At 41.5% G+C, this 22,411-nt stretch overlaps 1 protein-coding gene across 2 annotated transcripts in view; it reads right to left on the reverse strand.

The window, feature by feature from the left end:
* Positions 1 to 1,973: 1,973 nt before the first annotated feature.
* Positions 1,974 to 22,411, reverse strand: part of ppm1e (protein phosphatase, Mg2+/Mn2+ dependent, 1E) — a 74,358-nt gene continuing 53,920 nt past the window's right edge. For both annotated transcript variants that reach the window (XM_050041450.1, XM_050041449.1), the window contains 5 exons: positions 21,695 to 21,894; positions 19,352 to 19,540; positions 15,634 to 15,777; positions 13,453 to 13,546; positions 1,974 to 12,661 (listed from right to left, as the gene is read on the reverse strand). In XM_050041450.1, the coding sequence (XP_049897407.1) occupies positions 11,718 to 12,661; positions 13,453 to 13,546; positions 15,634 to 15,777; positions 19,352 to 19,540; positions 21,695 to 21,894 (1,571 nt within the window). In that variant the 3' untranslated portion in view covers positions 1,974 to 11,717. The remainder of the gene's footprint in view (positions 12,662 to 13,452; positions 13,547 to 15,633; positions 15,778 to 19,351; positions 19,541 to 21,694; positions 21,895 to 22,411) is intronic.

Raw genomic sequence — 22,411 nt, forward strand, 5'->3', positions numbered from 1 at the left:
CTCCTCCGTAGAAAATAATATCTATGTAGGAGATAGGGGATATTAGGAGATGTTATCTTCTATGTAGGAGATAAAGTCTCCTAAGAACATAGTCTAAATAATCGTAAATTAATAGATCATTAAAAAATCAAATAAGTAGATCAATCATTGTTTATCACCTATGCAGGAGGTAGTATCTTCTATATAGGAGAAGATACTACTAGATTATCTAAAGTTTTTTTAGATAAACATATGTTTATCCCCGATCTCGAAGGTATTATCCCCTACGTAGGAGATAACATCTCGTAATATCCCCTATCTCCTACATAGATTTTATCTTCTATGTAGGAGATAGAGGATAAACATGTTTATCCAAAAACATATTTTTTGCATGCAGTTTTGGTTAAAATCTAAGTTTATCTCCAACGTAGAAGATTGTGTAGAATATATTTGCTGTTTGTTTTCCAGTTATTAGGTTTTTGTCAAATAATTTATTCACAGTCTAATAAGAGATCACTGATTATCTCCTACACAGGAGATAATATCTTGGCCCAAGTTGCATGCAAAGAAAATAAAGTTGTTTTTTTAGATAAACATACGTTTGTACCTTGGCGATTAATATATGTAAACGCTTAAAGATCCACTCATTAAAACTAAAGTGCTGGTCAAAGTTGTCACACTGAAATTTAAGGTGTGCTGATGTAGATTTTTTTTGCATGCAATTTTGGCCAGGTGCTCTCTCATCTGACATGCCTAAGAGCATCGGAGATACACTGATTTGTAACACGAAACTGCTTCATTCAGTGTTTTTACTGGTTTAGATCAGCTGGTCTGTTTGTTTTGGAGAGGAGGAGACGTCTGCAGTAAAAACCTCAAGAAAATCCAACTGAGAGAAGTTTCAGCAAGTTGCATTTTGCAATCTTCACCGCTGGATGCTGCTGGATGTTGCTTTGATTTGTAAAGTAACTGAAGCTGTCAGATAAATTTAGTGGAAAAACCTCAAGTAAAGTACAAGTACCCCAAATTTGTACTGAGGTACAGTCTTTAAGTAAATATAGTGTACTTAAGCCCCGTTTCCACCAAACACTTTAGGTGTGGCACCTGTGGAACCAACAGTAACCCTTCAGACATGGTAACTAGACCCTTGGTCTGTTTAGTGTATCCACCACAGACAGTCCTCTTAAATGTGGGCGGGGTTGTTGTCACTCACTGCTCCGTCCAGCACTCGCTGTATTTTCTCATCAGCGGTGACACAGTTTGCACCTGGTTTATCGTCCACAGAACGAGGCTGCACGCCGACATTTTCAAAACAAAATGGAACAGGCTGCAGTGAGAGTCTCTCTCTGTGGGATATTTAAAAATAGCAGCTTTGTGCATTTAGTCCTTCTCAGGCAAGCTCAGGGGTTTAGTGTTGCTGTAGCCCACAAGAATGATGCTACGCGATTCTTTTTTTTCTCCAAGTAAGGATTAGAATATATGCCATCGGAGTCTAAATTAATATATGTAAACGCTTAAGGATACACTCATTATAACTAAAGTGTTTGCAGCAAAACATCCTTTCATTTTATAGTTACAGTTTACTAATAAAACTCTCCACAGTATGAACAGTGGTTACATGAGCCTCAAAACCAGACACAACTCAGCCCTGAGCAGAGAGACTGTCCTCTACTGACCAATCAGACTGCAGTGTTCACAGCTCCACCTTTTAGTACCAGATCTGTGTGCTAGGTACCCCAACAGAGGGGGGACCAAACATGGGGACGGTACAGAATGGCTCCAGTGGTACCATCCACAACTTTTTACAGTGGAAACAGAAAAAAAAAGCATACTGAACTGTACTGTACTGTTCGGTGGACATGAGGCTTTAGTTACATTCCCCCACTGGGTGATGCAAAGGATCCTGGGTGAGAGAAACCAAACTGACAAAGATAAAACAATCACAACTCTTGAGGAAAGAAAAGGCAACAGTCGAGGAGACTTGTTCTAATCTTTATATACATGATAATTAGTCACCAGATACAGTACACATATTTAATATACTACAGGAACACATAATACAGGTACTCAATGTGTGTTTTACTCTTTTTTTGTATGTTTTTTAACCTAACCTGCATGTTGAAGAAGAGCCAATCGTGGGGTTTGTCTTCAAGCTCAGAGGACAAGAAGAAGGGACCAATCACAGCGCTCAGTGAGCTTAGTCATCCTCCCTTTCATCCACATTAGTGTACATCTGAACAGAGTGCACAGGTCTGAGAAGTCCAGGCAGTCTCTTCAAATGTACACCAGCTGCAGAGGAATGCCGAAACGTCTTGCCTCCTTTATCACTTAAAGAAGAAAGCTTCAAATTCATTTTTCCAAAGACTTGAAGATCATTTAAGTTAAGCATTCTGGACTCAAACTAGCTGGCTACAGACTTTTTACAGGAGGTGTAGGAGTGTGTTAAATGAACCTTACAACAGGCAGCAGATTATGACTCATAATCCTATTCTCTACAGGGGGAAAATGAATGAGAAATTGACTTCAGGAGCTCAGCATTTCTGCTCTGTGACCTTTCGTTCTGGCTGACAGAACCACATTTTTGTTGCGTCCTTCAGCAGAAGACAAACCCTCAGAGAGCCTTTTAATGCAACGTCATTATTGCTTACAGAGAAAAAGAAAAAGCTTTTTTTTGTGTGTGTGCATAGACACACAGTGCAGATTCATGGAGGGGCCCTATAGTTAGACAGTGATTATTATGGGAGAGCAGAGCTGAACTTCTGCTTGCTTTCATCATCACCAGGGAAGGGAAACATCCGACTCAGAGGAATCTTTAGTGCAAGCGGAGCATGAGTGAGGGAGGAAGTGTGGGGCTCTCGAGTTTTAGGTAGAGGATTTACCATAAGGAGTGATGTTTTTATTGCTCATATGGTGACAACTTCTGGCGGTTTGCAAATTACGATGAGTAACACTGTGTAACTGATTCACAGGGTTTTTGGTGAATGCAACCCATGGATCGTTGTCGCTGAGCACTGTTGTAGTACATCTTTCCCTCCAGAGCGCAGAGAGAGTTCACATCAACACTGCAGACCTGCTGTGAAACTACATTGGTGAATCACAGGGGACAGAAAACTACTGCACAGCTGCTTTGAGATGTGGACACAAGCTACAACATGCTCCAATGATCTGCAACCATTCACAAAAAGACGCGTTTGTGGTCTTCAAATTCATCTCGTTAGAACGTCATCGTCTCATTTTAAGATCGTGTTATAATGACAAAAGACCGAGTATCTTGTTACAATGACAAAGCATCTTGTTGTAAGATGAGAGCGGTTTGTCCCCAGAGATATTTTTTGAGATTATTTTTTCTGTTGATAGGACAGTGGTAGCATGAAGTGGTAGCAAATGTTAGCATGCTAATGTGCTAAACTAATATGGTAACCATGGTGCATATTACATGTGCCGCTCATTTTACCTTGATTGGGAAAAAATATCTTGGGCACATCTTTGGGGACTAAAGCCCACCATACCCAAAAACTTTGAAATATGACCTTTTAAAGGACTAAAGTCTGTCACCCTCTCACATTTAAAGGTTGATGCTTCTCAAAGTCAAGGAAGGATCCTTCAACGGCTGAATTTTTAGGAGGCTACATCATTGAATTCTGCCGAAGGTCTGCTCCAAAGTCAAGCATCCTTCAGGTTCAACAGAGGACAGAGTTTGTCCTTTGGAGAATTCTCAAGGATGCATGTGTGTATCCTCAGCCTGCATGAGGTACCCACAACTCTTTGCGCACAATTTGCCATGTCTTCAATAATGCCCACCTAATAATGTACACATGCAGCGTTTTTAACCACCTGAAAGACATGAGGTCAGGCGTTGGGTGCTACTCTTGTGCCTTTCCAGAGCATGGTGGCAGGTTGCATCTGAGATTGCTAGGCAACCTTAACCAGCACCTTGTCATAGCTTATTTACCTGAAATCCTGAGTGCAGAGCTGTTCCTCTTCCAGGCGCTCTTTGTGTGTAAGCCTGCTGTTCGTGGGGCAGATGAAAAACTCTGGCAGCCCTGCACTAAAATACTTAACTTCTCCTCCTTATTTATCACAGACTGATATTAAAGGATGAAGGCAAAGATGTCTGCCAGCTATGATTACTTGGTCCTTGTCACATGACATGCAGAGTGCACTGCTGCATTCCAAAAGTTGAAGCCAGTTTATCATGCCGTCACTCTGGTGTTTGAGTGCACCTGCAGTGCATCTACATTAAAAACAATGAAGTCGAGGGTGCAAAAAAACTTGGCATGTGGGCCCCTTAAACAGCTATACTTCAAGGAGGCTACATCATCATATCTCGCAGAAAGACTATTCCAAAGTCAAGGATCCTTTTAATTCTAGCGTGGACCGAGTCCTTCCATCAGAGAATTCTCAAAGATGCATGTGTGTATCGTCAGCAGGCATGAAGTACCCACAACTCTTGAGCATGATTTGGTGGAATTGAAGGCAGGGCCTCTTCAATAACACATACCTGGGCACTTGCTAGCATATTCCAGTGTGTGTTCACCGAATGCTAGGAAGGAGTCTCACCTAACCTCTATAGGACCTGATTTGGAAGGACCTGTCCTACCAAGGGAGTGTCTTTGACTTTGAGAAGAACCGAATGTCAGTTTTTGGTCACAGACCGTAAGATTTTGCAAAGACTGAGGATCTTGCAGGGTCACTATTTGCAAGACGACAACTAGATTCATTTTTGAGATTACTTTCCATCCTGCTATTGGTGGAAAATATTATGCCAAACTCCCTTTAAGAAATGTGACATATTAACAATTTCTTACATGTCTGCAAAAACACGTAACACGATTTTGTTGCCTCAACTTACAACCATTGGTTGCTGTTAGTTGTTTAGAATGTTCACATCATTAAATTTCAGTATTTGCAAAAGCCCAAACTAAAAAAAATTACGGTAATATTAAACATGTTTGATTTTGTTGGAATGTCAAGACGAGAAAAGTTTGGAACCAGACCGAGACCACCTCTTCAAGAAGGTCTCTGACCGGTTGTTTTGGTGCGCACTTGAGTGCAATTGCTGTGTTCACATCTGCCCAAACGAACTGCACTTAGTGGGCAAACAAGTTTGATTGAACCAAACAGGGCAAGTCCGAAAGCACCCTTAGTCTAAGGTCAGCATCGGTAGTTTTGACATCAGGCTTTGAAGAGGTGATGTTGGCAGGGATAAGCCTGTTTATTCTCTTGAACTCTTTCTGATTATTAGGAGTTACAGGGTCCATTCCCCCTGAAACAAAAACACTTTGTCATTATAACAAGATCCTGAGACAAACCGTGGCAGCTCTGCTTCTCTAGAGTTTACTGCCCTGTGTGATCCGTGTAAAAGATCTACTCTACTGTTATCTAAAAGACTTGTAACACAGTGAAACTATTAAATCCTAACACCACAGCAGCTCCGTTCACTCGTGTTCCTCGTCTCTAATCAACACCAGGCTAATCATCTAACACCTGCAGAGTTGGAATGAAAACCTACAAACTACTGACGTAATTTGATAGGCAAGATGTTTTTATAAGGCTGGTACTGATAAAAATGTTTTAAAATCTAAGCTGCAGATTGGAAATACAGTATTTCAAGCCAATAATTAACATCTTTATGTCCCTGTTTTTTTTTTTATTCATGTCAGGGTAAGAAAGCAGGGACAAACAGCAGCTAGGCCACGATAGTACACTACAACTCTCCAGTGAAAGCCAGACTGGTTCAACACCTTTTAAATACTTTAGCAGCTCTCGAAGGCAGCGGCAGTGTTTATGAACTGATGCCCCTCTCAGGCTGTTCAGTTACATCACACCCTTACCTCCACCTCAGCCTGGTGGCGGGAGATTTTGGGACCTAGATCCAACATCTGACCCTACCATCAGGCCTGGTGGAGCATGGATTAAAACTACTGATTTACAAGACAGAATTATTATATGTACACTCCTCCAGCACTCGCTTGCCTCACAGTTAGTACTCATAATATACATACGCATCCGTGCCTACGTGAATATTCAAAATGACTGTGATTTCCGTTGATCTTCTTCGGGTATCGACCACAAAAGGGATCCAGTGGCTTTAGTTTGTTGAGTGTCTCAATAGTACATTCCTCATAGCTAAGATGCCTTTTGGAGAGACGAATCTTCTCCCCAAAAAAACACCAATTCATGTCGACACACTTCACCAAGTCTCTGAGGACATTCTGGGACACATGAGGTACATTCTGCTCCACTGATGCTCTTCACTAGTCAGTCCATGGGATGGTTCGCGGGAGAGGGAGTCCCCCATTCACTAGTACGACTGAAAGGGGAGGCGATGGCCCTCAAACCAGTACCTGTTTGTCTGGTGAATCGCGTGTTGTCATATCACACCTTTCATGTGTGACGGGGCCAGGAGAGTGGAGGCACGATTTACAGAACCTGGTCATCACTAACATCCTGACCTTTAGAAATTAACTGCATCAACTTAAGAGTGGGGAGTGACGATGTTAGGGAATGTTAGGGAATAATTAATGTGTCCAAAATGACTGTTCGGTAAAACCCACCCTCAAACAGCAACTGTCCAATCAAAGCTTACATATCAACTGTACATAGGCATGGAAGGCTGTCAAACTTTGGATGATTCCACATAGTTGGTATGTTGAGTTTCAAGGCTCTTTTGTAGCCTTTCCTAACTCCAAAATACAAGAGAAATGTGTATGGTTTGATGGAGATAGTGGTGAGATGTTGGCAATAATGCACCACCATACATTTACAATTTGCCAATTCAAAATAAAAAGATAATGAAGATGAAAAGGCAGTTAAAAAAAAGCCGTCGTCACTTCCAGTAAGTGCAAAACGTTAGTGCGCAATTTGAGACAACACTACCCTGAAATAAGTGCACCACACAAGAAGTACGTAGTGTACATGATGTACTACATTGAAGTGTACTAACGTAAGTTTGCGATTAGAGACACACTGTTTGTGTTGCTTGTCCAAGTATGTTTTTCTGTAAGATGAGCATTCTAATGAGGTAAAAGCTACAATAAAAGTATGCTACCTAGTTGGCGACCAGAAATGAGAAGCTTAAGTGAAATCAAGGACTTATTGTTTAACAAAATTACTACCAATTTCAAGTGGTAGCTAAATCTGCATATTTATCATGCGAGAACGGAAAGCCTGACAGCTGTAACAACAGTAACTAAGCGGGGGTGAGGCTTAGCGAACAGTCATTTGCTCCCACAACAAACTAAATATTTAGTAGGCAACCAAACCATTTTAGTACTTTGAAAATTAAAGTCAGAGTTAGTAACTCGGGGGAATGTGGGTCAAGGTTTACCTATCATTTAATAGTTTCATAGCAAGTGTGTGTTACAGCTAGTTTATAGTCAATAAGTATGTTTAGATACAGTAATGCTATTGTGTGTATTTGAAAACAAAAGTTACACATTTAAAGCAAAGTGACAGACGTCTTTCCACAGATCAGTCTCTCCAAGTTAACTGGGTGCTGTCATATTTTATCATACAAATTAGTATTAGATTACATTTGTTAATTATGATTATGAGTTAGCATTAAAGAGGAACGCTACCATATTGGCGTCAGATATATGAAACCAATGAATGTCGAAACTGGCATTCATGTCTCATGGACAAGTTCAGTCTTATGAAAGGTGGCATAAAGACTTGCTTACATAACTGAAGTGCAGCATTGTCAGCAGCGTGTTAGACGGCACAGAGGGGGCTCTCCGTTGTTGAATCTAGATCAGATCAGAGAAAGATCCAATTATTAAAGGCGACATGGGGCCACAGGAGCCCGGCTATCTTGCAGTTGGTGATGACTGGGATGTTTGCTGCGTAGTATTGTTGCAGAGCCGGAGGGGCCATCAGCACCACGACTGTATAGATTACAGATAGAAAACTGTGCTCTCTAACGTGCAGATTCTCTTCATGTTATCCAAAGGATTTTGGATCTAAAAGGACATTTTGGGAAATATTCACTTTATTGATGGGAAGGTTGGTTCCTCTCTCATGTCTGTACGCTACATGTGCAGCTACTATGTAGCCAGCAGCTGGTTAGTTGGTTTTTAAAACACACTTCAGTTTTCACAGGAAATTTAACGTTTACATACAGTCTCTTTCAAAATAAACGCACTATGTCGCATGGTTGGGTTGAGGTAAAAAGAAGAAGGTTTGGCTTTAGAATCTTACGGGACGCGAACACTGCTCTCACAGGTGAACGTTGGTGTTTGTTGGACCCACCTGCCCCAGTCTGACTTTCGCCGCCTTAACTTTCATCCCTGATGCTGCTGGGCACCGTTAAACTATAACGGCAACCAGCCGCCTATCATGCCAACGTTAAAGGACGCCTTTTTTCATTGGTTTCTGAGGCCGCAAATCACTGCCCAAGCACTGGATTTCGACGACTTCGGAGTGAGATCAGGCTCCACAACTAATGATTGCCCTATGGTTTTAATGCAAAAGGATCTTTTCAATCAGTTATTGGCGAGGTATTTCACATACACAAGTCGACGGTGTGTCATGTCACTCGCCGGGTTTCAAACACCCTCACCCTTTGGCGAACAGCGTGGTGAAGTTCCCGTCCAAACATTGCCTCCTACATTTGTTGCTTCATGTTGGCTGTTATTTTTGGATCAGATTTATTTTTCAGTTTGTTTTTTCTTTTATTGAACTCCTCTAGAAGTCTGATTTTTCTTCCTCTCACCATTTTGTTTTTTGTCTTCTTATCTTCTGCCATTTTTTTTTAAAATATCAGGCTGACTTTGGAGACGCTACTTAGGTGCGACAACAGGAAGCGATAGTTATCACAAGCGCCTGTTCAAGCAAACAAATGGTCTCCATGGAAACAGCAGAATTTCACTGTTGTAAAATCTCTTTCAGTGCAGTAAATGCCTGAATGCCTTTCCTTGACTAAGGAAACCTTTTACAAGATTCTGTGCAACACCCTTAAGTTATTTCCTCAGCTAAGGAAAAACTAAACCTTAAGTGTCATACGTAAGGAGTAAACTAAAGGTGCTTTGTGCAACTGGTCCTAGAAGCTAAAGCTAACTGTTCCCCTTTGCTTCCACTCTTTATGCTAAGCTAAGCTAATCAGCTGCTGGTTGTGGCTTTATATTTAGTGTGCAGATATGAGAGTGTATCAATCTTCTTGGCAAGAAAGCAAATCAAACTATTTCCCAAAATGTCAAACCTTTTGACCCTGTCTTTAAAGTGGCACGGAGTCAAAATACAACCCAAGTGAAAGCCAGATTTGTCCTGAATTGTTAACAAATTCAGTAATTAGTAAATATATATGTGTAGTAGGGAAGTAGGCTTTAGTAACACATATGGAAGGCACGTGTTCTGCAGGTTTCAACTGTCCTGGCCCGACATTAAATGGTTTGCACTTATCAAACCTGCTGTAAAATACTTCTCTTAGATGGGTTTTTGTGTAAAAGTAAATACACTTGGAATATTTGCAACAGCTATGTGGCCCAACAACTATGACAAAAAATATACCCTTCTCCTCCATCATGAAAGAAAAAAAATATGATCTCAGGAGTATATCCCCATCTGGAATACTGGACTACGTGGACCATTTATTCAGGTAAGTGACTGCTAATCTTTTATAATCCGTTGTTAAATGCTTTTATCTGTAGACAAATTGTGGCTGGATAATGGCTGGGTCACTGACTGTATGGGAAGGGGAAGGAACAGCATGTGCCTTCAGTCCCTATGAACTGCATTCATCTGCCACCAAAGGATTGCTGACAAAAAGGTAAACTCCGCCATTAGAGTTTATTTTAATGTTCGGTCGCTCGACATTCTGGACAGCGGTCTCAAAACAAAAGATGTGTCATCTCACTCTGCATTTATACCTGGGCGACATTAAATAGAAGGAAATGATTAACACCAAATTATTTGGTGTACTTTTGGTTTAGGGCTGTTTTTCAATGTTTTGGTCTCTGCCTTGTAACTCTAAGTAAGGGAAATAAAAAGGCTCGTTCCCTTTTCACCTAGAGCATGACCGATTCATCGGCATTGACAATATTATTGGCTAATGTTTGTAGTGGCGCATATATCATTTTATTCTTTGTTCAACATCCAGTAAGTAGCAAAAAAATAATAACCCAATACATGTCTTTATTATGGTGACCCTGAGGGTCAATACACAACAACATTTCGGAAACATGTTGTAGTGTTTTGTGAAATGTTGTGTTTTGTCAACACACTCTCACTCCGACCTCGTCACATATTGACGTTTGGTCATGGACTTTCCACGTCCACATATGACGTCCAGGGTACCCTGGGTGTCAAAATACACTTCTGTTTTCTTAGGAACTTTACCATTTACCTTCAGTTTCTTTAAAAATAGAAGCGCTACGTTGGTACAACACCGTGAATTGACGTTTTTTTTTCCTTCAACAACAAAAGCACGTGGTTAGGTTTAGGAAAAAAGAACAGGGTTTGGCTTTATAATCTTACGGGACGCGAACACCGCTCTCCCGGGTGAAGTTCGGCGTTTCTTGGATCCATCAGCCACTCCCACCCGCCCTACTTGGACTTTCGCCGCCTTAACTTTCGTTCTTGTCTCGTCACATTTCCCCCTGATGCCATCAGGTGCTGTTAAACTGTAACGTCGACCGGCCGGGTATCATGCCAACATTCAAGGACAGCTTTTTTCATCTGTGTCTGATGGCACAAGTCGCTGCCCAAGCACTGGATTTCAATGACTTCAGAGTGAGACTGGGTTGGTTGTGTTTGTAAAATGTTGTGTTTTCTGAAATGTTGCATTTTGATCCTAAGGGCCACCGTACTTTATTGCAGTTCTTCATTAACCATATTTTAAGCAATCCTCATCAAGAATGTGTCCTGTAAGTTTTGTTTATATTTAAAAGAAGAAAAAAAAAAATCCAATAAATCCTGTATCGGTCTAGAGGATAGACTTCAAAGAAGTGTGGAGACTGTCATAAGAGCGCATTTATGCCTATGGGTATGGAATGACATGTTCAGCTACCATATAAGGGTGTAATGTTTAAGTGTCCCTATAATTTTTGCCAAGTAGTGTATATTCTTACTTCCTCTGCAAGCTTGACAAGTGATGAGATCAAATTTATTCCTTCCATTAACCTGAAAGAGACTAATTTTCACCTAGAAGGCTTTTTCTTTCTGTCCAAAATACATAATTTTAGTCTAAAGATGCTGGCCAGAATGTGGAGCAACCAAGCACATAAATTAAATTTGTGTTCAGACTGAATGCAAGCGATCTTTTGCTTCTTTTGGTGCTTTTCGTGGTCCAGTCTAGCGAGTTAACAATACACTGTCCTGGCGATTTAATCAAAATATGGCTGGAACTCCAGGTGTTTCTGTTTTTTGCACTGCCAACAATTAACTGTGTCCTGCACGGTGCAGATTCATTTTACATTCAGTCTGAACACATCTCATCAGCCTGCAGCTCTGGCTTCATGATGACTGATCAGTGGTCACAATGGAGAGGATGCAGTTTTGCGCTTTACCTACAGCACTGAGGAGCAGGGCTTGTGTTTAGTGGGCCGGCTTACATTTGGAGACATTTCGGCTTAGGACAGAGAGCACCACTCCTCCGACAGAGTTTCAATAATCACGTAACGACTGCAGGAGCCACAACTACCTACTATCAAAGAAAGACATGTTGAAGGCAGAGGTGGGTGGGTGGGTGGGCTGAGGGGCAGGACTGAATAAATGAAGGAGATGGTTTGGTTTGGGTCACCTCTTCAGATGGTGGAATTGTGGGGCAGGTGAGGCACTGCCACTCCAGGCCTCTGGTTGGAGTGGCGCTGCATGTGCGGCAGCAAGTGGCCAGAGGGTAACAGGCCTAGCAGCTCCTTGGATGCGCCTGGCCTCCTTCGGCCCCATCGGCGACTACCATAACCAAGCCTGCGGCTTCGCTTCACTGCCTGGCCTAACAGCATGGCTGTCTGGGGCCACAGTGGGTCCGTGAAGCTAGAGATGCTGGCCTCCTGAAAGGGGATACAGGACCTGCGCCTCAGTGGGCGTTCTTCTCGATAGATGTGGGAGGCTGTGAAGAGGTCGGGGCTAAAGTTGGAGAAGGGCTGCTGTGAGCCCCCGGTCAGGGTGATGCGGCCCTCCAGCGACGGCCCCAGCAGGCTGAGGCTAGTTCTGTCCGTGAGCGAGTCCGTTCGGTCTTCGTAGCTGAGATCGGCAGGGGCTGAGCACTGCTGCAGGGGCCAACCTCCGCGACCCTTCCCCCCGATGTCCGCAGTGCTGCCTCCCTCACCACCATCACGCTCTACTCTGACTGCCTCTTCTTCCTCCTCATCCTCCTCTTCCTGTTCCTCCTCCTCCACCTCTGCTACCTCCTCCTCCTCCTCTTCCACCTCTCCCTCTACAACACCCTCCTCCTCGTCCTCTGTGCCAGTGGGTGGTGGGGTGCGTGGGTCCCGCAAGAAGACCACTATGACTGTGATATTATCACTAGAGCCTGCGTCACGGGCTGAGGCCACCAGCTTGTGGGCTACCATGGTGGTGTCTCCGGAGTTCTCCTGGAGGTGGTCGCTGACCACCCGCACCGCCTCGTCTGGACCCACGGTGTCCCAGAAGCCATCACAGGCCAGAATCAGGTAGTCCTCTGTACCATCCAATGGGAAGATGCCATGGTCTGCATCACCACAGATGTAGGGCTTATGCTCTGAATCACCTGACAACACAGGTAACAGATTATTCTGTTAGTGTCTGCTCATACAGGCATTCAGGACAGAAAAGTGGAACAAGGAGATTCTCAGCTGGCAAAGTTAAAGGTCCAGTGTGTAGGATTTTGGGGGACATACTGGTGGAAATGGAATATAATATAATAAGTATGTTTTCTTCAGTGTATAATCACATAAAAAAAAATCACTGTGTTTTCTTTACCATAGAATGAGCTTTTCATATCTACATAGGGAGCAGGTCATCGTCTATGGAGATCGCTATGGTGTACCTCCATGTGTCTACGGTAGTCTAGCACCAACAAACCAAACACTGGCTCTAGAGAGGGACATTTGTGTTTTCTTGTCAGCCACCGTACTTGGTGGCTTTGCAATGTGCCGAACAGCATCAGAAAAACACTGCTTTCAATGTAAAACTGATTTATTCAATGTTTTTACCTTTTTAAATCACCTGGTCCGTTTGTTTTGAAGAGGTACACATATGGAAGGTTTAATGCTATATCGTTAACTGGCAAATTGCGTGACAATGCATTTCAGGCAATTTTACAGAGTAACTAGTAATGTAATGAGTATTGTAACTAATTACTTTCTCCAGGGAGTAATCAAGTAAAGTAAGGGATTACTTTTTTCCTGTGTAATGTGTAATATATTACTTTTTTGAGTAACGACCCCCAACACTGCTGCTAGATGCCACTAAATCCTACACACTGCTCTTTTAAAGTAAAAAACAAGTAAAACCATGCATGAAAGAGCAACATGTGGTTATACTGAGTATCAACAGTACCTATTGCTCTGGATACAGACAGACTGCCGTTAACCCTCCATGTGCCAAACCAGATCACACAGCCTCCCAGAGCCTCGATCCTCTGCTTCTCATCCTGCAGACACACATGAAGCACAGCTGGCTTTAGTAATGATGACTGTCACATGCTGCGCAGTTTTTAACCTTCAAATGAGCTAATATTTCAGTTCAATTCAATTTTATTCATATAGCCCAAAATCACAAATCACAATTAGCTTCAGACCACTTCTCCACTCCTCCCACCTCCCTCCACCCACAGAGACCCATCACTCTTCCGTCATCTCAGTTGTACAGTGTGTGCTACAGTTTGGACTGTTGTGCTACATTTGTGTTGCAAGATATGATATGAGGGGTTTCCAGGTTTTATTAAATTGTTGGAGCCTGTCTTTCAGGGTACATCTTATCCTTTCCAAATGGAGTGTGTTAGTTAAATCCTCCAGTCACATCTTAGGGTATTTTCACACTTGGTCCTTTTCAGCCATCTAAACGGACTCAGAGTGGTGGATCAGCATTTTTTGGGCATATGTGAACACTCCAAGAGAACTCAGACCCCTCTGAAGTGAGTTTGGTTCACTTCAAGTCCACGGTGCGGTTCACTGAATCTGTGCTCAGTGAAAATAAAGCCCTCCAGGTTTGCTTTGCTCTTTGCCCTCTTGTATTTAGCCCTCTAGATCACATGCTGTTGACCTGGGACGCTTGAAATAACGGACGAAACACACATCGGCTTGTAACGCTTGCAAGGACACAGAACCAGGAGTAGTTTGATCCACGGAAGATATTGCACGTCTCCAGATGTGGAATGTAGAATATATAAAACAGACACAGTCTACAGCACAGGAACACTAAGGTTTTCCTCCTATTTTAAGTTCATCTGAAAGCGAGGGGCTTCATAACCTCACTGCAGTGACATGTCAAAGTGAAAACAAAACTACATAAATATATATTATAGATAGGCTATAGTGTGACCAGAAAGAGAACTGAGTCCCTTTTCTGATGGTCCACTTTAAGAGGGCTGAGTTCGGTTCATTTAAAAAGGACTATATGTGTAAAAAAAAGCCCTCAGGGGTAGGGACAGTTGTGCTCTTCCATAAAATGAGAATTAGGTTGTTTTCACACTTGGTCCTTTTTAAATGAACCGAACCCAGTCCTCTTCAAACTTGGTCCTTTTTAAATGAACTCAGACCTCTTAAAGTGGACCAAAAAGTGGACCGACAGAAAAGGGACTCAGTTCTTCTTGCGTTCACATTGTCAGTTCATTTGAAAAAGGACTCAGTTCTCTCTCTGGCCAACTTCAGCTCTGATGGGGCCTCAGTCCTCTTTCTATTCACATTATAGCCTGTATATAATATATATTGAAGTAGTTTTGTTTTTACTTTGATGTAGCACTGTTGTGTGGTTATGAATTTAAAATTGGAGGAAAACCTTGGCGTTTCTGTACGTTGTGGACAGTTGATGATGATTTCCTCGTTCCATATCTGGGGGAGTGCAGTTGTTTCATCGTCAGACCAAAGTGCTCCTCGTCCACTAGTTGTGCTGTCGTTACCTGGGGCCATGGCTCTGTTGTGTTATTATGCGTCCCACTGAAATAGCGTGTGATCTGTCTACGCCAAGCCTGGAGGGCTACAATACAAAAGCAAAAGGCGAAGTGGAGCCGGAGCGTTTTGTGTTCACAAGGCACAGGTTAAGCGAACCTCTTCTTAGAGTGTTCACATTTGCGCAAAAAATTCTGAGTCACCGCTCTGAGTCCACTTCGAGGGCTGAAAAGGACCAAGTGTGAAAAAACCCTTAATTTCTTGCCGTTTTGAGGCAGTAAGAGAGCAAACACCGCTGTGTCACTTTCTTTCTTCAGCTTTCCACGAATAATAAGCAGAGGCTTGATCATAGTGTTCATGACCTCAGACATAATGCTGCAGGTATCACCCCAAAAAAGATTGAAGCTTTGGACATAGAGGTGTTGCCACACATGATGTTTGTGATGTAACTATTTTTAATCTGCACAAAACAGGACTTTGGTGCAAACAACATTAATAATCTTGAAACCTATTTTTGTCATACTGTACTGGAGATACATGTGACCCCATGTCGTAATAATCTGGGCCGCTGTAATTGGAAGTGATAGATTTGTGACCTGACGGTGTGTGAGGATGTGTGTGAGTGTGTTACCTCTCTGTCTGGTTTATGTGGTTTCATCAGCTCCACGACCTGTCCTTTTCTGACCAGAATGACCTGGGAGTCTCCCAGCCAGGCCACATACAAAGTCCGACCTCGCAGGAACGTCACCACGCCCGTCGTGCCGCAACGCAGGTGCTGCACAACACAGGACACATGTTACAGTAATCAGCTCACACACCACGCAGCAGCAGGTGTGGGTTTTAGTGATATTGAGTCATTTAGAGGTGAACATAGCTGTATTTATGTCTGACAAACATCCTCAGATGCTGCTTTTATTGATCATTGTTGAACTATTTCAGATCAGTGGTGGGATATAATTAAGTACATTTACTCAATAACTGTACTTAAGTACGAATTAACTTGTACTTAACTTAAGTATTTCTTTCTATGCAGTTTCATACTTCTACTCCACCACATCTCAAAAGGTAAATATTTTACTTTTGTAATGCACAGTTGTCAGATGACAGTGTTTCATCAAACCCTCCCTATCCAAAACATCAGGTGAATGATACAGCACAGGTAACAAAACATCTGAAAAAATAAATGAAATATACATTATATACATAAATGAAAATTAATATAAAAATAAAGATAAATCAGGGAACACACATACAGATAAAGAGGTATATTCAGCCAGAGGATTTACAGAAGAAAGTTGCATAATTTTCCATAACATATGGATATATCTGTATCGGTTATCGGCCAAATGAGTTGTTATATATTAGCTATCATATACATATTAGATATCAGCAATAAAAAAAAGATTGTGTATTCCTAATCTGAATACTTCTGCCATCACTGCAAAATCCGTTGGCAATAAAAACAGATCGATAAAATCTGACTGCACATGCAGATGGTTCCGTTTTGTCCAGCTGCGATCTGATTGGCTGTTTGATACGTACCTATTGTTGTCTTCATTAGCTCGTCGATGGCAGACATTAGTTTTTTATTTTTCATTTTTATTTTAAGAAGATAAAAACTATTGTCGCCTTGAACAAAGTGGATTTTTCTCTACAGAATTATAATTTTTAAATCTGCAATTTAAAAAACAAACAAACAAAAAAAACGAGCTGAGCAGCTGAGAGACGGTTACAAACCAGACCTCAGGTAAAAATAATCTCATTTAACGTCGCGTGGTTACCCGGGACAAAATGGCAAACTGCTAGCTTGTTAGGCTGACTATTTACACGTGAAACCTCCAACCTGGAAAAAGTTATAATAATTCTGTAACATAATTTTAAATACATAATTATGATAATATAAATATAGTTTTTCCCTAGCTCTTTAAAATGATTTTCTAAATCTATTTATTTCTTGCAATTTGTGGGACATTTCTTACCAGGTTGCTCATTGCCTTATTCCAATGTTCTTAAAAGAACTTGCACCAATCTGCTCGAGGTTCAAAGGTTTAAATACTTGCAAAAGGCGTCAGAAAGCAGCACAAGTGATGTTGCTTCAGGTTACAAAGGTTTACTTAAACTCACTGATTTATCAACTATTAAATTAGTTGGTAATTAATTTAATATTTGACAACTTAGGTGTAAATATAGACAATGCAGGCAGTGCAGTCGCACTGGGGCCCAGTGGGTGGGGGGCCCTTGTGAGTGATTCAACTTGCCAACTCAGAAATACGCCTATGTTCAAAAAACAGGGCCGTACACATGCCATGTTTTTTGCCCTTGAGAAGGCAAACCCATCTCTGTCAATGTTTCTTTTCTTTCTTTCTTTTTTTTTTATTATAAAATAGTCAGTCTATAACAAAATTATATGTTCATTTTACATAAACCATATAAGCTATAAATAAACTTTAAAAAAAAATCTATTTAAGTCTGTATTCAGGTCTGTACCTGTAGCCGTTTCAATGTAAAATCTGGCACTAGGGCCTGTCATCATAGCATGCACGTGCACTGGGGTCCATCCTAACTACCGTATGCCACTGAGTCCTCCATGTAAATCTGCCTCTGCATGGATCAGACAAGGTTCACATGGTCATGGAAAGTTTTGGACGAGTCATGGAGTTTTGTTGTGTGTGTTATGAAATTGTTGCAGTAATCTTCGTGGATACACTTCCACATAATGTAACATAACGGTAAATTAAATTTAGAGTAAAGTGGTCCTGCCATCTTTGCCATCATGATTGAGACAGTGAAGTGAACCTGCAAGGTCTTTTCCCCCCACAAAAATTGTCTAATATTTTGAGCCAAAGCACACTTTAACCCTTAGATCGAGAAATTAAGTAGGAATATAGAAGGAAACAGAAGGGATTGTTGGCTATGGTGTAAACCAGGATGAAAATCTGACTTCTGTCTTCCTATCTATGTTCACAGATTCCTGAGGCCAGACTATCTGGAGGTTTCCAGCAGCCGCAGTCCTGAATGGAGAGCAGTTGCCCAGAGCTTCGAGGAACAGTGGCATTTTCCCAACTGTTTGGGTGTACTGTTTTTTTTTTTTTTGCTTTCCGTTTGTGTTGATCCGAGGGGATGTGATGCGTGGTCAAGAACAAGCTTTCAGGATGTCGAGCATCTTTCTGAGAGGATTACCAAACATGAGAGCAGCAGGACAACGAGGTAAAAATGGGAAGAGAACAGATACTCGCTCCGTCAGCTCAGCGTTAAACTGTGGACAAATGTGCAGTGAAGGAGCGTGACGTTAAAGTTGGAATCTCTTCTTTCTCTTCTCACTTTTTACTCCACTTCATTATTCTAACGGCTTTAGTTACAAGTAACTTTACAAACTAATATGTTATTAGTTGATTAATCAGTAAGCTCATGTAACCACTGTTCATACTGTGGAGAGTTTTATTAGTAAACTGTAACTATAAAATGAAAGGATGTTTTGCTGCCTCTCACAGCAGCTGGAGTCTGAGAAAAAATAACTTCATTCACTGGGCTGACTGCCGGCAACTTTTAAGGTGGAACATTTACCTGTTGTAACTCAATGTATGAGTTGATGACGTGAATCCATCAGCACACCTTAAATTTCACTGTGACAACTTTTTATGACAGACACTTTTAGTAATGAGTGGGTCTTTAAGCCTTTACATATATTAATTTTGCCCGAATTATGTGATGTGCATATATTCTAATCCTAACTGTCTTGGAGCGTTGTTCCTGTGGGCTACAGCAACACTAAACCCCTGAGCTTGCCTGAGAAGGACTAAATGCACAAAGCTGCTATTTTTAAATATCCCATGGAGAGAGACTCTCACTGCAGCCTGTTCTATTTTGTTCTGAAAATGTCGGCGTGCAGCCTCGTTCTGTGGACGATAAACCAGGTGCAGACTGATAAAAGTCTCGACAAAATGTCTGAAGGGTTACTGTTGGTTCCAAAGGTACTATACTGAAAGTGTTTGGTGGAAACGGGGCTTTAGTTGTAGTATTACTGTGCACTGTGTAGCAGGCTTACTGTAGCAGTGGTGGCAGTGGTGACATGGCAGTAATCTCAGTAATAGTAGTAGCCATAGAAGTAGTAGTAACAGTGCTCATGTCATTGTTATTATTTGCAGTAGTTGTAGTAATAAAACTAGCTGTGGGAACATTAGCAGAAGCAGCAGTAGTAGTAGTAGTGGTATATATTGGTACATAAATACACTTCAGTTAATATAATACATGATAACTTTTCATAATCCCCAGGTCTCCACTGCTCAGACTTCTGTGCAGTTCAGCGTAAATATTAGTAAATGTGTTTTGTCGTTTGCAGGTGAGGTTACCTCTCGTGAAGCCTTCTTCACAAATTGTTCATCCGTGGCTTTGAAGGCTCTGCAGAGCGCCTCGATGGGGTCCTGGCCGAATGATTCCTGATGGACTAAGTTGACATGGAGGTGGTTGGCAGCGAAAATGGCAGCGTCCACACCGCCGTGACCGTCAAACACAGCAAAGTAAGCCTGTTCCTCCTGATCCTGAGAGACAATTGAAGCCAGTCAGCAGGGTTGAATTTACACATTACCCCGTTAGGACTGCAGGTCTGCAGGTAGGAAATATAGTGATTGGAAACAGACACTCAAAACAAATATGCACATGGTGAAAATGACAAAGTTCTTTGCATTAAAAATGATATAATAGCTGTGTAACAGTGACTTTAATGCACATCCTGACAACAGGAGAATGCACAATGAAAGAAACCCCACTCACCTCCAGTTTTACCTTTATACAAATACAAATACAAGAACACCTGCAGGCAGGTATACTGGGGTCAGGACACAACATTTAACCACAGGCACATGAATCAATGCAGACTGTTAGGATGGATTTCTGTGCAACTGGTCGTCAAAATAGACAAGATAGATAAGTTACAAACTGAGTAGAGAGGCTCCCCCACAGCCTTAATAAGAAGTGTCATATGATCACTTTCTCACTAATCATAAAAACATCATATTTTATTATAACTCACTGAGGTTATGCTACAGTACTACGTCATTGCATATTGAATACTATTTAAATTTCATTATGTGAAAATTCACAAAAATGTAAAGAAGAAGAAGATGTACTTTAATAACACCTGATGGGAAATTCAATTGTTTCACCCTATTGTCTCACACACACACACACACACACACACACACACACACACACACACACACACACACAGAGGCCTGAAATACACACACATGCACAAATGGGACCTATACATGCGTTAAATGGAGAGATGTCAGAGCGAGGGGGCTGCCCTTGGACACGTGCCCCGTTGTTGTTGATCTTTATGATTTTTTTTTTATCACTTAAATAATTACTATTCCTATTATACAGCGACTGTTTGACTGGTCATCAGTCACTTGAATGTGCTATCAACCATCATTGTGACTTCTGACAGCTGTCAATGAGCTGAGGATTGTGGGTCATGATAACCAGAAAAGCATGCTGGCTTGCAGACTGCAGAATGTAGAACATCCTGGTATTTTTGGCATACTGCAATCAGTGTTCCTTAAAAAGTCTTAAGTATTAAATTTGATTTTGAAAATTTAAGGCCATAAAATGTCTTAAAAAGTCTTATTTTTACTTGTGAGAAGTCGAAACTTAGAGCAACAGAGACATGTCTGAATACCTAATCAAATCTACCTATTACTGTATCTCGTTACATGATTAGTAATATGATTTTATTACTTTATTACTGGTAATGCAGTCTCACTTTTGTTGGTGTTAAATGGTATTAATTTTTCTTTGTTGAGGTCTTACAAAGGTCTTGAAACATCTTAAATTTGACTTTAAAAAGTCTGCAGGAACCCTGTGCATTTGACATACTGTGTACTGGGACAGTGAATCTTGTGTGGCATACTACATGATATGGTAGTGTGTGTACTGGCATGCCCATGTAGTGTCTGCAGGAAGCCAACCAGTGATCCATCTCGCTTCCTTCTAATCTCTGTTGAGTTACACCTGTGCTGCACCGACCAGGGAGGAAATACAAATCAGTACAGCGACGCTGCCAGTCACAGTTTTCACAAATCAGCGTTTTCTGACCACGCTTAGTAGCTTTTCAAACATCTGGGCAGCAGATAGTGTGTTATGGTTCTGTGCTTTGATAGCATTGGTAGCTCTTTATTATTAACAAAAACTGAGACAAGGTGTTGTATAGGCTGCTGAAAGTGTCTGACCCATCTGTAAATCTGGCCCAGTTGAATTTGTAATTGAATAGCCTGGTTGAGATCTATTAAGATTGACTAAATGGATTTGTGATTTATTAAATAACTGTTTACAGTAGATGGTTTTATGAATTATCCTCAAAGCTGATCTTAATGACAGTCACAATGATTTATTATGAAGTTTTATCTGCCTCCACTGTACTCAGCAGCTCAGTGTTGTATTGTTTTGTTTTTCTTTGATATTGTCATAGTCTTCGTAATTTGCCGCAAGCAGCAATTAGCAGTGGTCCTGGCACAAGGCACTGAGACCTTTTTGTTTTTGTTCCATGCTGTTTTTGTTATACTTCAACTCTACCCTAAAACTACCTGAATTTGAGAAATCATCAGAAATCAAGCTGCCAAACTTGGAAGACAGATTCAAAAACTTGAAAAGGTATGAAGATGTTTCTAATGGCGTGCGGAGGTCTTATCTACCTGAATGTTGAAGAGCGTGTTGAAGTCAGGGATGATGACGTGTTTGTCCTCCATTTTGCGCCTCATGTTCTTGATGGCATGGATGGAGGTTTCGTAGTACGGCTGTGGACGGCGGCGGAAAGGAAGCTCCTTCAGCCAGAGGCAGCACATCTCAAACAGTCTGTTGAACACCAGTCGGGCCAGCTTTACAGACTCCATCTCTGACACACACACACACACACACACAGAATCAGTCAAAAAGCTTCAGTGTACAAGGCACAGTGTAACTAAGACATAGCACTTAGTAGTGCAGTCCACTTCTGTATGTTCAGTGTGTTCCGACTACTTTGAGTTTCACCAATATAAAATACGACTATGCTACTTCTTTGTTACACGAGCCCCTTTTACACTGTCTCTTCAAGGCAGGAATTTCAAGCCGTTATTCCGTCTCGCCGGGGAGACAGGGTAGTCTTGGTAGCATCAAGATGGCCTTCTGCTTCCACTTTTGAATGACATCACAGACTACCACTGACTGCTGGTGTTGAGAGATCATTTCTATCACGCAGGTGCAGAATGCACGTACTGGCTGTCTTTGCCATGTGTTCATGTACAACCTTCTGGCTGAGACACAACATGAGGCAACACCAGGTTGTGCCATATCATCTCATTCACGATAATACCGGTAGAATTTTTAATATGAAAAATCCATATCGTCTCTGTGGTGGTTCCAAAAAAAGA

Source organism: Epinephelus moara, chromosome 3 (genome assembly GCF_006386435.1).
Source record: "Epinephelus moara isolate mb chromosome 3, YSFRI_EMoa_1.0, whole genome shotgun sequence".
Lineage (NCBI taxonomy): Eukaryota > Metazoa > Chordata > Actinopteri > Perciformes > Serranidae > Epinephelus > Epinephelus moara.